The sequence below is a fragment of the Trematomus bernacchii genome, unplaced genomic scaffold, assembly GCF_902827165.1.
Source record: "Trematomus bernacchii unplaced genomic scaffold, fTreBer1.1, whole genome shotgun sequence".
Classification (NCBI taxonomy): domain Eukaryota; kingdom Metazoa; phylum Chordata; class Actinopteri; order Perciformes; family Nototheniidae; genus Trematomus; species Trematomus bernacchii.
In genome coordinates, this window is record NW_022987714.1 from 6,859,559 (window position 1) to 6,871,868 (window position 12,310).

Sequence of the window (12,310 nt, forward strand, 5' to 3'; positions counted from 1 at the left end):
GTCAGAAAACAACCACTGCTCTTATTCTCCAGTTTATTAACTTTTCAGTGGAAGCCTCACATAAAATAAGTGCGCTGCTATTTACAGTATATAAAGTGTGCAAAAATACAACAAAAGCTTTCCAGATAGAGAAGGGATCAACATGCAATTTTAATATATCCCACTATGACTGTGGAGGAAAGAGAAGGCATTTACACAGGAGCACGAGAGACACGGCTGCATGACTAACTGAAGGGGAAAAAGTGTTTCCAAAAGCTTGTGCTACCCAACACCTTACTGCTAGGTTTTGACTTTAATTTGTGTATGTCTGACCTTTTATGACTTTTCTAAGCAACAAAAAACATTAAATTAGTCACATGAAGTTTAAGAGAGTGACTCGAAGTCTTTTTGTGAGGCAAACTCTAGATCATTTATTATTTTCTGTGTGAGGAGGCAGTAGTGATGATTCTCAGGTCAGGTGAAAAGTGTGCTCATGATTATTCATTATAAAACAAGTAAAAGTTTCCTTTATCATATAATAATGACATGTTCTCTGGTTAAAGCATTACTCGGTTTCTCTGGATTGTAATCAGCTATTTGTTTTTGTACAAGGAAAGTCTCAGTTATCCAAAGTCAGGGTTTCACTTTGGGGGCAAATCTGTTGCATTCAGCTTATTTAAAAAGTGGCAGATATTAAATTAAATTGTACTAACAAAAATAAGTCTTATCAGTTTATACAGACATGTTGAATTGTATAAAATTAGCAAACATTTCAATCTAGAAAAAAAAAAGAAAAACATCAACTGATTTAACATAATGCAGATTTGGCAAAAGTAAAATGAATTAGAAAACAATCATTGCAGTTTACACAATTCTCTGTCGAGAGTCCACAGCAGGCAGAAACAATCTCTTCACTATCGTCCACCACAGGAAAAGGTTGCGTCTCTCCACAATTTATACATAAAAAAAAAAAAGGTATTTCAGTGACACAACAGCAAACCAACAAGCCCTGAATTCAGAAGGTTTCCTTGGCGACTAACTGGTGTGCAACACTCATAATAATTACACAACCGAACACAGACTCAGTGTGAGCTGCAAGTGAAACCTATCCACACTGCCTGATCTCTAAATATTCACCAATCTAGTTGTCTCTAACGGACATACCCCATGATTTTAAACCAACAACAAGGGTCTTTGTTTACAGTTTTTGTTGATATCATGTTTAAAGCAGTTTCTATTATGTGCGCTTGAGTCATCTAGAAACAGAGTTAACAAAATCATCATGTAGCAGAAAGAAGAGAAATGTTAAAAAACAAAAGCACATGTGAAGGAATGATTATTCAGACCCAGTGACACTTCGACTATGACAACGTGCTTTCAGTGACCTACACATGATCCAGCAACGAATTATATTATTACCTCTATTTTTTTTAAACTTAAGGAGTGCTACAATAAATGAGGAAGGTGCAACAGTAAGCATGGTGGTCTCCTTTGCATTTTGATGCCACTGCAAAGTCTCTGATGCGCATCAAGTCCACTTCCTCTCTGGAGGAGGTCTCAGTGCTGCGACAGGGCCTCCACGGTTTCTTGGGACATGGTGAGCCGTGTCCCAGTTCAGGACCGGATCACCGGACGTCACATTTTAATATTAAATACACCATGTTGCCCAACATATATTACATCGCTTATCGCTTAAAACACATTTATCGTTAACCCGATTCACTATCTGCCAATCTGAAACATTTGATACACTTAAACGTCCTAATGTTAATTCACAAATCTGTCAAATTAGGGTGACTTTCTGGTCATCCAAGTTAAAAAAGCAGATCCTAAATTTCAGCATTTGTTTGGATTTGTGAGATCCCTCCTGACACTGACATGGGACACAGCTCTGGGATCTGTTGAGGGGTTTAGCCTGAACATGGGGCCTGAAAGTGGCGTGCCTAGTCAGAGTCCGATCCTGAGTCATCGGGGGGGTCGCAGAGAGTTTCTTCAAGTGGTGCTAACGTCCCGTCAGGCATGACCCCCATCGGCCGGATCACATTCTGCCTGTTGACACAAAAAGAAAAACATATTGCTGTTTGAATTTAACCCCCTACTCTGTTCAGGACTGTCTGTATCCTCGGGCAGTTTAAAGGGGGCTTTCACTCCTGCATCTTTACTCTCTTACATCCAGAGCTCAAGGACCCTCACCCTACAACCCCACTTGCCCCTGTCTGGCCATCCTCACCCCCCCCCTCCCTGGCAGTTTAATTACAGGATCAGCGCTCAAACTAATCTCCTCAAAGCCACGGCTGCCCCTTCATCCTAATCCAATTATACCTGCACTGTGTGTCACCCCTCCCTCTGAGATGGTTTATCAGAGAATTACCCACCACAGATTTATTAAGGACCCATTTGCATTCAGTTGTAAAGAGATTCCAAAATAAATGGCCATGTAATCGCTACTGATTCCTCCAATTAAATGTAACTTATCCTGGTTAAAGAGCAGGTTCTGTAGTTTGATAGGAGATGCAGGATGAATCTGAATATATTTAAGTATTTTCTTTGCAGCTTTCTCTAATGACATTTTCTTTTGACAGAGAGGCACCACTAGTCCACAGCCTCAGATCACTGGTTAGTGTCGGCAGGTAAAATGAAGCCTAACAAGACAAAACAAACAAAAACATGTGACATCATCCCTCCCAATTAGTGCAGAAATAATCCCTCCTCTCCTCCCGAGCAGTGACAGAGGACTGGGGGTCTGTCAGATGTAAACGGGGGTGGGCGGGGGTGCAGAATATGTGCTAATTGGAGGACCAGTTAAGCAGTTAGAGGGGCACATTCTTCCAGGGCTCTGAGCGATCTCCTTAGAGCTGCACTGAGGACGCACCTCTCCCTCAGCATCACACCTCCTCCACTGAGGAGCAGAAGAAAGAGGAGAGGAATCTTCCTCTTCTGGGCGCACGTGTCTCATTACAGCTCAACCCCCTCTTTGGCTTTACAAGGACGAGGTCAGCTTTCTTACGTTTGCACATTTGTTCACTCGTGTCTCTCCCTGCACGTTCCACTCAAATTGCCTTGTTGTTAGTTGTGCCTCTGTCTCAGTCCACGCCCTGACTGGCTCCTCAGAATGAAGTCAGGACACATGTGTTATCTGAGAAAACCTGAATGCGGCACATAAAAGGAGCCGGGGCCCGAAGAGCCAGCTGTGTCTACCAATTAGGTGATAATTAACAGGGCTGTGGTAATGATGCTGCAGCGGCGTGCCGGCAGCTTCCTTTTACCCCGGCTGAATGCTGCGGCGTGCTGGAAGTCGGGCCTAATTAAAGCTGCGGCTCACAGGAAGAGATTCTTCCTTTGATGAAGCGGTTGGCAGGGAGCGGGCGCACTGTTACCTTTGTGACGCCATTGTGCCTGACTGACGTTAGCCTCGGCTCAGGAAAGGTCAACACAAATACAGGTGGGCCTTTCGCAGGGGAAACAATGAATAATATGAATAATTTGAACAGGGAAACAACTGTTGCTCCAGCTCAAAAAGTTAATGATCTTAGTCGAGCCTTTTGACAAATGAGGATTTTTTGTAACTTTTGAAAAGATTTCAGTGGCATGTCAAGTTTGTTTGTTTCTTGGTTAGCATGATATCTGTTTGTTGACTACCGTCCGTTGAACATTTTGTGCTATTGTATGCTATTAATGTTCCTGACCAAGGGGTTTGAGACACTGACCATGTTATTGAAACACCTTTGTTACATTTCTTCCTTCCTATTTTCCCCTCATGTCCTGTTACCTCTACTGTCCATTATCAAAAAAAACAATAACTTGAAAACAAACATCAGAAAAATAAAACACTTACAGTTGAATTACTAAACCGAGGATTCTACAGTCCCTAGTAGAGTTATTCTTAGAGTCTTTTATATTTTAGCATTGTTACCTTGACAACTTGTCAAACATATTGACTAGTTTCTGGGCTTCGTACTCCTTCTGCTCCTCCGTCATCTCTTCGATGGGGTTCGGCATGGGCTCCTCCACATGACCGGTGATGGGGTTGATGCTGGAACAAGAAGATGAGCACAAATAAAAGTACAACAGCAAACAGATTCATACATAATCAATGCATACAGATGAACTAAACACGTTGGCCTCAGAGAGCTGTACCCTAAGATCTGTGCAGAGCACTCACAAGGGTTTAGCAGATTTGTACTCCTCTGTGTCTGAGTCTTCATCATCGGAGTACTGAGTCTCTCCTCTCCCTCCTGCAAGGAGTCCTCGAGCCACCAGGAGTCCCGCTGCGTTTCCATATCCTGTGTACTTCAACAGGTTGTCTACTACAAGACAACACCACAAATACACAAGATCGTTAAGTTACATCTAGAGCGAGCATGAGCTTAGCAGTAGTTATAGCAACGCAGCAGTCATGCATCTGATAGTTCACTACTCCATTATTTGCACTTAACTTCTAAACTACAAACCCTGCTCTGTAATCCATTTGTAATCTAACATTAATTCCACTTGCCCTATGTCTCCATTTACTGCATCTTAGCTATTAAACCAATGTTAAAACTGATGGAATAAATGTTTTGGGACCATTTAGTAGCACGGTTAGTTCCTTTTTAGGGTATTTGGTTAGTCCTAGGTGGTTCCCAATGTTATTGTATAAAACATGCTTTAAAAAAATCTACACAACAGATAATAAACATGTATTTTAAATGCTTTCTGCCCCTACTCTCAAACTTCAGATTTTCTTATCAGGGAGTCCCATTTCACATATCTCCAATATGTCTCATGATAGTACTTGTGTTGGAGCTGTGTGCAAAGAACTGAAACTCAATAAACTAAACCAAAGTTATTCCTGCTCTCACTTCATATTTTCTGATCTGTGGGGTTGCACTATGTTCCTCCCATGCCCCGACCACTGCTCACCGCTTTCTTTGCAGAGGACAAAGAGAAACTCTGCAGCCGTCTGCTTCACCCCCATGTCCACATGTGTCATAAGGCGCACCAGCTTGTTCCTGGTGGTGGTGCCGATCTCTGGCCTGATCTTTACGTCTTTCAGCGGGGGAAGTACCTGAAGGTGCAGACGTTCAGGAGTTCAGATTATTGATTTATGCATTTATTGTTTTTCTGTCATTACAATCAAACCCTGACTCATGAACGCACACAGGTCACTTCAGCAGGGCAGACTCTGGCCTCGCAGATGAAATGAGAAACGTCACATACTTTATTATCATCTGTCTAAATGTTGGCAGCTTCTGTACCTGAGCTTTGATGAACCTGCGGATCTCCCTGTGATGTCTGGATCCTTCAGTCAGCAGGCTGAGCACCGGAGTCAAACCCTCTTTGTAGTTGGAGCCCTGCTTGGAGAGACACAAACCACAAACACTTCACAGGCTGCACAAGACGGACCACTGAATACATTTTAAATCAGGGGAGGGTTTTGGATCAGAGTGCATGATGGGTGGAAATGAAACTGAATGATGTGCAGGTCTAGCACTACTTTAACATATCAATTAGATGCAAGTTGTCACAATAAAAAGGTGCACTATTACTGGCTGCAAGTGAGTATAGAAATGTCAAATGTATCATAGTTTGCATGTAAGCTCAAAAGCTCTCTGTGTCCTGAAGTGTCGATGAATTAGTTCTGTCTGGCTTTGCTGCAGAGGATGAACTTTACCTTGTCCATCCTTTTCGCCATGAAGTCTATCAACATCTGGATTGCATCCAAGTTTTTCCCACTGTACATCTCTAGGCCCCCCTGGACAGGCACGTCGATTAACACGTCCAGGCAGGACACAGGCAGGTTGTTCAGCAGGTTGATGGCATGACTGCAGATGAATAGAAAAAGTATTTATGACGCAGTTGGTCTAAACCAGGGGTTTTCAAAGTGTGGGAAGGTGAGCCTCCCCTCAGAGAACATATGAACAGCCGCGCCCCCCCTCCCAATTATTATTGCTATTATTATTATTATTGTTGTTATTACATTGCATTTCAAAGAGGTCCAGTAAGAGAACATGTCATTAAATGCTCTGTTTTCGCTGTCTACCTTCCGCCATTTGAAATTATTCCGACTGTTTCTCTCCTCTTGTCTCGTCTCTGTGAGTGTTTGAATCTATTGTGCTGACTCACTGACTGCACCGATTTGATTGGCTGAGTAGCGTCACCTCCTTAAAACATTAAACAATCACTTTTTAAAACCTTTTTATCTTTATGTTTTAAACATATTGTATAAAACTCCTCCACTACTTGGACTATTCCTTGCACCCCTCTAGAATAAGCCCGAATGGTCTCAACCATATTGCATCAGTAATAACGTGCACTTGTTGACTTGTTATAACAAGATCGCAAGGACACTGGTAGCGATCGTACAATTGAGTGTTGTTCAGTTTGTGTGTTGTGGAACATGCGTGTCCGTGCATGAAAATATACCACACACCCAATTACAATAGCATGTTCAATTCACTACCCTGGAAGTTAATAAAGTTGTTAAAGTTGGAACAGCCTGTGGACAGCCGTTCTTCCTTGCATGTCAGTCGCCGACACCTTACAGAGGACAGGCACATCTAGCTGCAGCACGACCCGTATATTTTCGCACGCCGTGTTCTCAACACACATTTTTAACATTTTCAACATCCTTATATGCTCCCGGCAACACACTGAACGTCAACTTTATCTCCTTATTACACTCACCCCTACTTTAGTGGGAACAATGAGTCTGCGTCTTTGATGCACACAGGAATAAACGCAGATCATCCTCTGGCTGCAGCCTTGACCGGCACTTCCTTTGATCAGAGTCAATGCGGAAAACCCGCACTCACACAGGTAGGTGGAGGTGAAGGGAGTGAGCACTTTAACAGCCTTTTTGGCGAGGTGGGGGAACTCGGTCTCCACAGACAGGCAAAAGTGTGCAAATGTCACTTTACTCGTCTTTTTCTCGTTATTATTTTTTCTCACGCTGCGCCTCCCCTGAAGCTCTCTGGCGCCCCCCAGGGGAGGCGCGCCTCACACTTTGAAAACCGCTGGTCTAAACCAAATGTTTGATATTTAAAAGTCAAGTAAATTAAAAGGTAATGAACTGCCAAAGACTCTGTTGTCTTAAAGAAGTACAAATAAGTCAAGAATAGCTTTAAGAAGAAAGGATGATGACTACATTAGATGAAAGCTTTGAGCATTTTGCCCGAGTCATTTTCACAAGTAAAGGATCCCACATGGCAAAGTACAGAATCATCTCTTGCTCTTGGCTTACACGGAGCTATGAGTGAAGCATTTGCACAAATCCATGTTGTCAGGAGAGCAATATACAGGAAATACAGGTTAATAAAGAACGTGTTGAAGAGATATTTACATTGTTCAACACCCCCACAATCCCCAGCTGTGTTTAGTAAGCGAAACGTTCTGCCTAATAAACTGTGGGCAGATATATCAACTGTTATATGTCTGTAACGTGAGTCTTATCCATTAGTTGGGATATTTACGATATACTGTCGGAGTAGACCTGCAACAGCCAATAAGAGACAAATAATGACACATTTAGAGGCGCTCAAAAGTATATGTTAAAAAATGTAATTAAAAGAGTCATAGTATAGACTGTTGAAAAATATGTAAATCATAATATAGTATGCCATAAAAAAGTATTGGTAATTCTGAAGAAAAAAAGTATAGTATGTTGAGAACTATGATGAAAACAAGTCAAATGCAGTATAGATAAAACATGTCATAGTATCTTAACAAAGTCATGTCGGTCAATGGGCCAAAGTCGCATGACCTGTTCAGCCATTGAGTTGATAGGTCAAGGGAAACATCAGTCTCTTTTATACGACACTCTTTAAATTTGGTCTATGGCCACAGATTCTTGGCATTCCTGAATTAAATTACCATGGCAATAAGATGCTGCTGCTGCAGTGGCAAGACAGCTGAGAACATCTACAAGATAAAACACCCAACAAGGCTACAAAGAAACATCGTAGCTTTTCAACCGGCACGGAAGTCTGCTATCAGACCACAGCAGACCATCTACACAAGTTAGTGTGTTGAGCGGTGAAAGCCCTTTGTCAGTCTGTGACTTTCAATGCAAATCAGTTTCAAATGAGTCTGACCAGTTTTACAAGTTTCAAAGAGCAGAGTGCCTTCATTCAATATTCAGGGTGTAGATGACTAAAACAGATTCAGATATTAACTGCAGTAAAGGACAGACATCCCACCTGTGAGCTTCCTCTGTTTTATCCTCAGTCTCAGTCTTCAGCATCAGCAGATGACGCAGGATGGCAGCGATGATTCGGAACTGGTGGTCATCCTCCTATCAAATCAAGGATGTACAAAAACATGAATTCAAGCAGGAAGTGTTATATTCAGAAGTTAAGCAAAACACCTAGATACAGAAGTTCTTAAAGGTGGGGTAGGTAATTTTGGAGAAACCGGCTCGAGATCGCTAGAATTTGAAAATACACAGCCGGAAGAAATCTGCCACTTCCTTAGAGAGCCCCTCCTCCAACACACACGAACGCGCACATGACCAATGAGGGCACGAGATAAGTTTGTGCACAGATGGAAGGCTGACAGGCAGGTAGGCCATCCAGTTATTTTAGCCGGGCCGGCTAAAATGATTGGTCGTGCTTTTTACAGTACTAAGGCTTCCACAGATGACATTTTTTATGGATTTTTTGTCAAAGCACTTAAGATATTCATTGCTATCGGGATGTTAAGAGCATTCCATGGAATATAACAAAAAGTGTATCTCGAGCCGGTTTCTCAAACTTACCTACCCCACCTTTAAGCTACAAGGATAAGGATATGGACACTAAGGCCTAACTGCAAAAACACCTGCCAAAAAATCTATGGGGCATCACAGCCATTCTAAAGTGCAAAAAGAGGAGAGCTAGGAGATAGAGTGAGATCAAAGCTTTGAGTCTAGATTTATAAAAAGGACAAGGAATAGGAAGCTTAGATTTCTACAGTGTCAAAGAGGAGAGCAGGGTCAAACTTGAAAACGAACACCTACATTTGGTGTCATTAAGACTTACACAGTATCAGAGGCGGTCATGTGTCCCCTTCGGTCCAAATTGCATGAAATGTGGCAAGACAGCCAATTTTGAGAAGGATTATCATAAATGATCTGTAACTACAAACTATTCCCTAATAACTACTTTAAAAACCAAAAAGATATCAACAAAATACTGTCTCATTTCATTCACAGGATGATACATTTATTTTGGCCTTTGTGTGTGAGCAGTATGAACAGAACATTTTGTCATATAAGGGAAAAGCACGGGTGTAAATACAAAAATAATGCTGTGTTTAGTGGCTCACTGTCACATGACTAAAGGCCATGACACCTTAAGCCGGTTGTTTTGATGGTTAACATCATCCTGTTTGGCTGTTCAGCTTAAGCAAATCAGTGCAAGAGAACAAAAGCTGCAGTGAGGGAACAAGCAAACTGCAAAGAAGGGAGGGTGCTGTGAAAGTGTTCAAAAAACTGCTTTTATGTCTGAAATCTAAGATCTTCCTGTTTCCCTTTTTGAATGACAAATACAGACTACGGTGTACTTATTGCCTGTAAATCTGACACAGAATGCACATGCTAGCTGGCCTTGGGTTATAGTCTTTGCAGAGTGTTCAAGTGCATACATTTGGCTAAGACACAGGCCATGGGAGGTGATGCAAAAAAAACGACAAGTTCTTTGATGTCTGGTCGGTTTGTCTGACTCCCAAGAGATAGATATAATGTTTCTGATCCTTGTGGACCAGGACAGTCTAATCTTTAATTGACTAAATGGATAAGACAGAAACATTTACTTTTCTGATGATGCATACTTTATCTGCTCTTTACACTTACATACACAATGAGTAACAGAAAAAAACCCAAACGACTAGCGGTCAACAGATGTACAACCCATCATCAACTCACCTCACCACCAGTGTCAGACAGTGTGAGGTTGAACAAGGCTTTGAGCGCCTCCATTGTTCTCTCATTGTCTTCTGCAGGCATAGGCAGGGCCTGTGGATCTGGAGGGGCAGCTTCATAGGGACCGACCCAGCTCACATCTAGGGTAAATTCCAGGACCTCCGTCAGTAGTCTTACAGCATGCAATTCTCTCCGAAAAACCCCTCGCACATCTGGTCTCAGTGCAGACAGTAGGAAGACAAGGCGCAGCGTGAAGAGACCCACCTCATGGTGCCATGTGCGGGCCGTGTGCAGAATGGCACACAGGCCATGAGCAAGCTGCACGTCTACACAGACCTGCTGAGCCGCAGGACTGTTATAAACCACATTGCATAGGCACTTCAAGGCCTCCACCACCACCCTCTCCTCCTCCTCTGACTGGGTGTCTTCCTGACCATTTTTCTGGTTCTCATCTCCTTCTTCTCCAGGATTCAGCCTCGCCAGTCCTCCCAGGATCAGCATGCCCTCCCTGGTGGCTACAGGGCCGAGGACACGCTTGTCTCTGGACAGGATGCGGAGTGTCTCCAGACATGTCTTCTGACAGCTGGGCTGCACCTGCCTGCCCAGAACTGACAATACGCCCTGGCACAGCTTCTGAGATGACACCGAATAACACAGATATAGATAATAACATAACTGGGCCACCGTGTTCATCTAATAACCAACCTCTCAGATAATAAGTAGTACTTACAATCCGCAGGCTCTCTTCCGTTTGGTCAAAACTGAAGGTGTGACTGTTCTGAAACAGATAAGATGCTCATTGAGGACACCGAACAACTTAACCTGAATGGTCATAGATATTGAATTAACATGCAAAGTATAATACAATAAACCCCAGCCTCTTTGAAACGGATATACATATTTCCCAGAGACCTCCAATAAGAAGCTAAAGTATGCTAATATTGCTAACTACGAGCAGTAATATAGTTAGTGAGCAGACAGTATTAGCATTATCAGGATGGTGTTGGAAACAACATACAACTCCGGGTTGCCTCATTCATATGTTTAGTGTGATATGTTAAACGATGCAACACAGCTATCATATCATACGAAAGTGTCAACATCTTAGCTCATTCGGCTGCTAAATATGTTTAGCTAACTCTAAGCTAGTTGTTTAGCTAGCTAACGTTAGCACCGTCGTTTGTTTTGGTCCACGTAAAACGAGACTTACCTCTCGATTGTACTGCAGCAGAAGCTTCTCGGTTTCCTCCTCGTTGGTATTCTCAAGTTGTGACACAATATTATTTAAATCCATGGTGGATATCTGGTGAAAGTGTAGTTAGTTTCGTGTAGACCAATGGGTGCAGGGTGCAGCTAGCTAGCTGGCCGGCTAGCTGAGAGGGAGTCAGTGTGCTGCTGCTGCTGCTGCTGTCAACAGGGAAACTCCCCACCGTCTCCATCACTTCAGGGTTGTCCCACTGCAGGGCAATGGAGGATAAATACAAAATAAATAGTATTCAAATACTGCAATCAATATTGTGCATAATATATTAAATAATAGACACAAATAAACACCCTAAGATTTTACTGAATCAAAGCCTTGTTTCCAGCAGTGGTGAAGAAATGTGTATTACTATTTACTTAAGTAAAAGTAGCAATACTTTTGTGCACAAATAACTGTTTACAAGTAAAAGTCCTGCATTCAAAATCTTTATTGAAAGTACATTATTATAAGCATCAAAATGTACCAAAAGTAAAAGTACTCATAAATGCAGAATAGCCCAATGTAAATACATATTCAGAATATTCTAGAAGGCACAACATGGTGTTGGGATATTCCTGTATTTACAATAACCGTTGTGTTTCAAATGTATTAATCTTGATATCATGTTTATTTTACACACATACAGTAACAGTCAAAGGTTTGGACACACCTTCTCATTCAATGGTTTTTGTTTATTTACATGTGTTTCTACTTTGTAGATTAAAACTGAAGACATCAAAACTATGAAAGAACACATATGGAATTATCTAGTTAACATAAAAGTGTTAAAAAATCCAGAATATCATTTTTATTTGACATTCTTCAAAGTAGCCCCCTTTTGCCTTGATGACAGCTTTGCACACTCTTGGCTGTCAGCTTCATGAGGTCGTCACCTGAAATGGTTTTGAATTAACACACGTGCCTTGTCAAGAGTACATTTGTGGAATTACTTGCCTTCTTAATGTGTTTGAGACCATCAGTTGTGTTGTGCAGCATAGTGCACAATGGATAACTCTATTTGACTACTGTTGTAAACCATATTATGGCAAGAACGACTCAACTCAGTAAAGAGAAATGACTGTCCATCATCACTTAAGAAATGAAGGCCAGTCGATCCGGAAAATGTCAAGAACTTTGAATGTATCCTCGAGTGCAGTAAAAAAAATACAATAAATTAAATTAAAATGTGCCCAAAATTGTATAAAAACACA

The 12,310-nt window shown here is 41.9% G+C and overlaps 1 protein-coding gene across 2 annotated transcripts; it reads right to left on the reverse strand.

Moving 5' to 3' along the window:
* Positions 1 to 19: 19 nt before the first annotated feature.
* ric8b (RIC8 guanine nucleotide exchange factor B) lies at positions 20 to 11,279 on the reverse strand. Of its 2 annotated transcripts, none has more exons than XM_034141514.1 (10): positions 11,067 to 11,279; positions 10,587 to 10,634; positions 9,860 to 10,489; positions 8,157 to 8,251; positions 5,633 to 5,783; positions 5,217 to 5,312; positions 4,882 to 5,026; positions 4,142 to 4,286; positions 3,893 to 4,012; positions 20 to 2,028 (listed from the first exon to the last, which is right to left on the reverse strand). In XM_034141514.1, exons 1-10 carry the CDS (start codon positions 11,148 to 11,150, stop codon positions 1,923 to 1,925), a joined length of 1,620 nt encoding a protein of 539 aa, XP_033997405.1. In that variant the 5' UTR covers positions 11,151 to 11,279; the 3' UTR covers positions 20 to 1,922. The 2 variants fall into 2 exon arrangements, with proteins under 2 accessions (XP_033997405.1, XP_033997403.1); XM_034141512.1 differs by having other exon boundaries at positions 5,217 to 5,315.
* Between the last annotated feature and the right edge of the window lie 1,031 nt (positions 11,280 to 12,310).

Excerpts from the sequence above, each read along its gene's own strand:
- ric8b (XM_034141512.1), bottom strand. The coding sequence starts at position 11,150 with ATGGATTTAAATAATATTGTGTCACAACTTGAGAATACCAACGAGGAG. Across the intron at positions 10,490-10,586 it reads CGGAAGAGAGCCTGCGGATT|AAGCTGTGCCAGGGCGTATT; the intron begins GTAAGTACTACT and ends GTGTCATCTCAG. Across the intron at positions 8,252-9,859 it reads TGTCTGACACTGGTGGTGAG|GAGGATGACCACCAGTTCCG; the intron begins GTGAGTTGATGA and ends TTGATTTGATAG.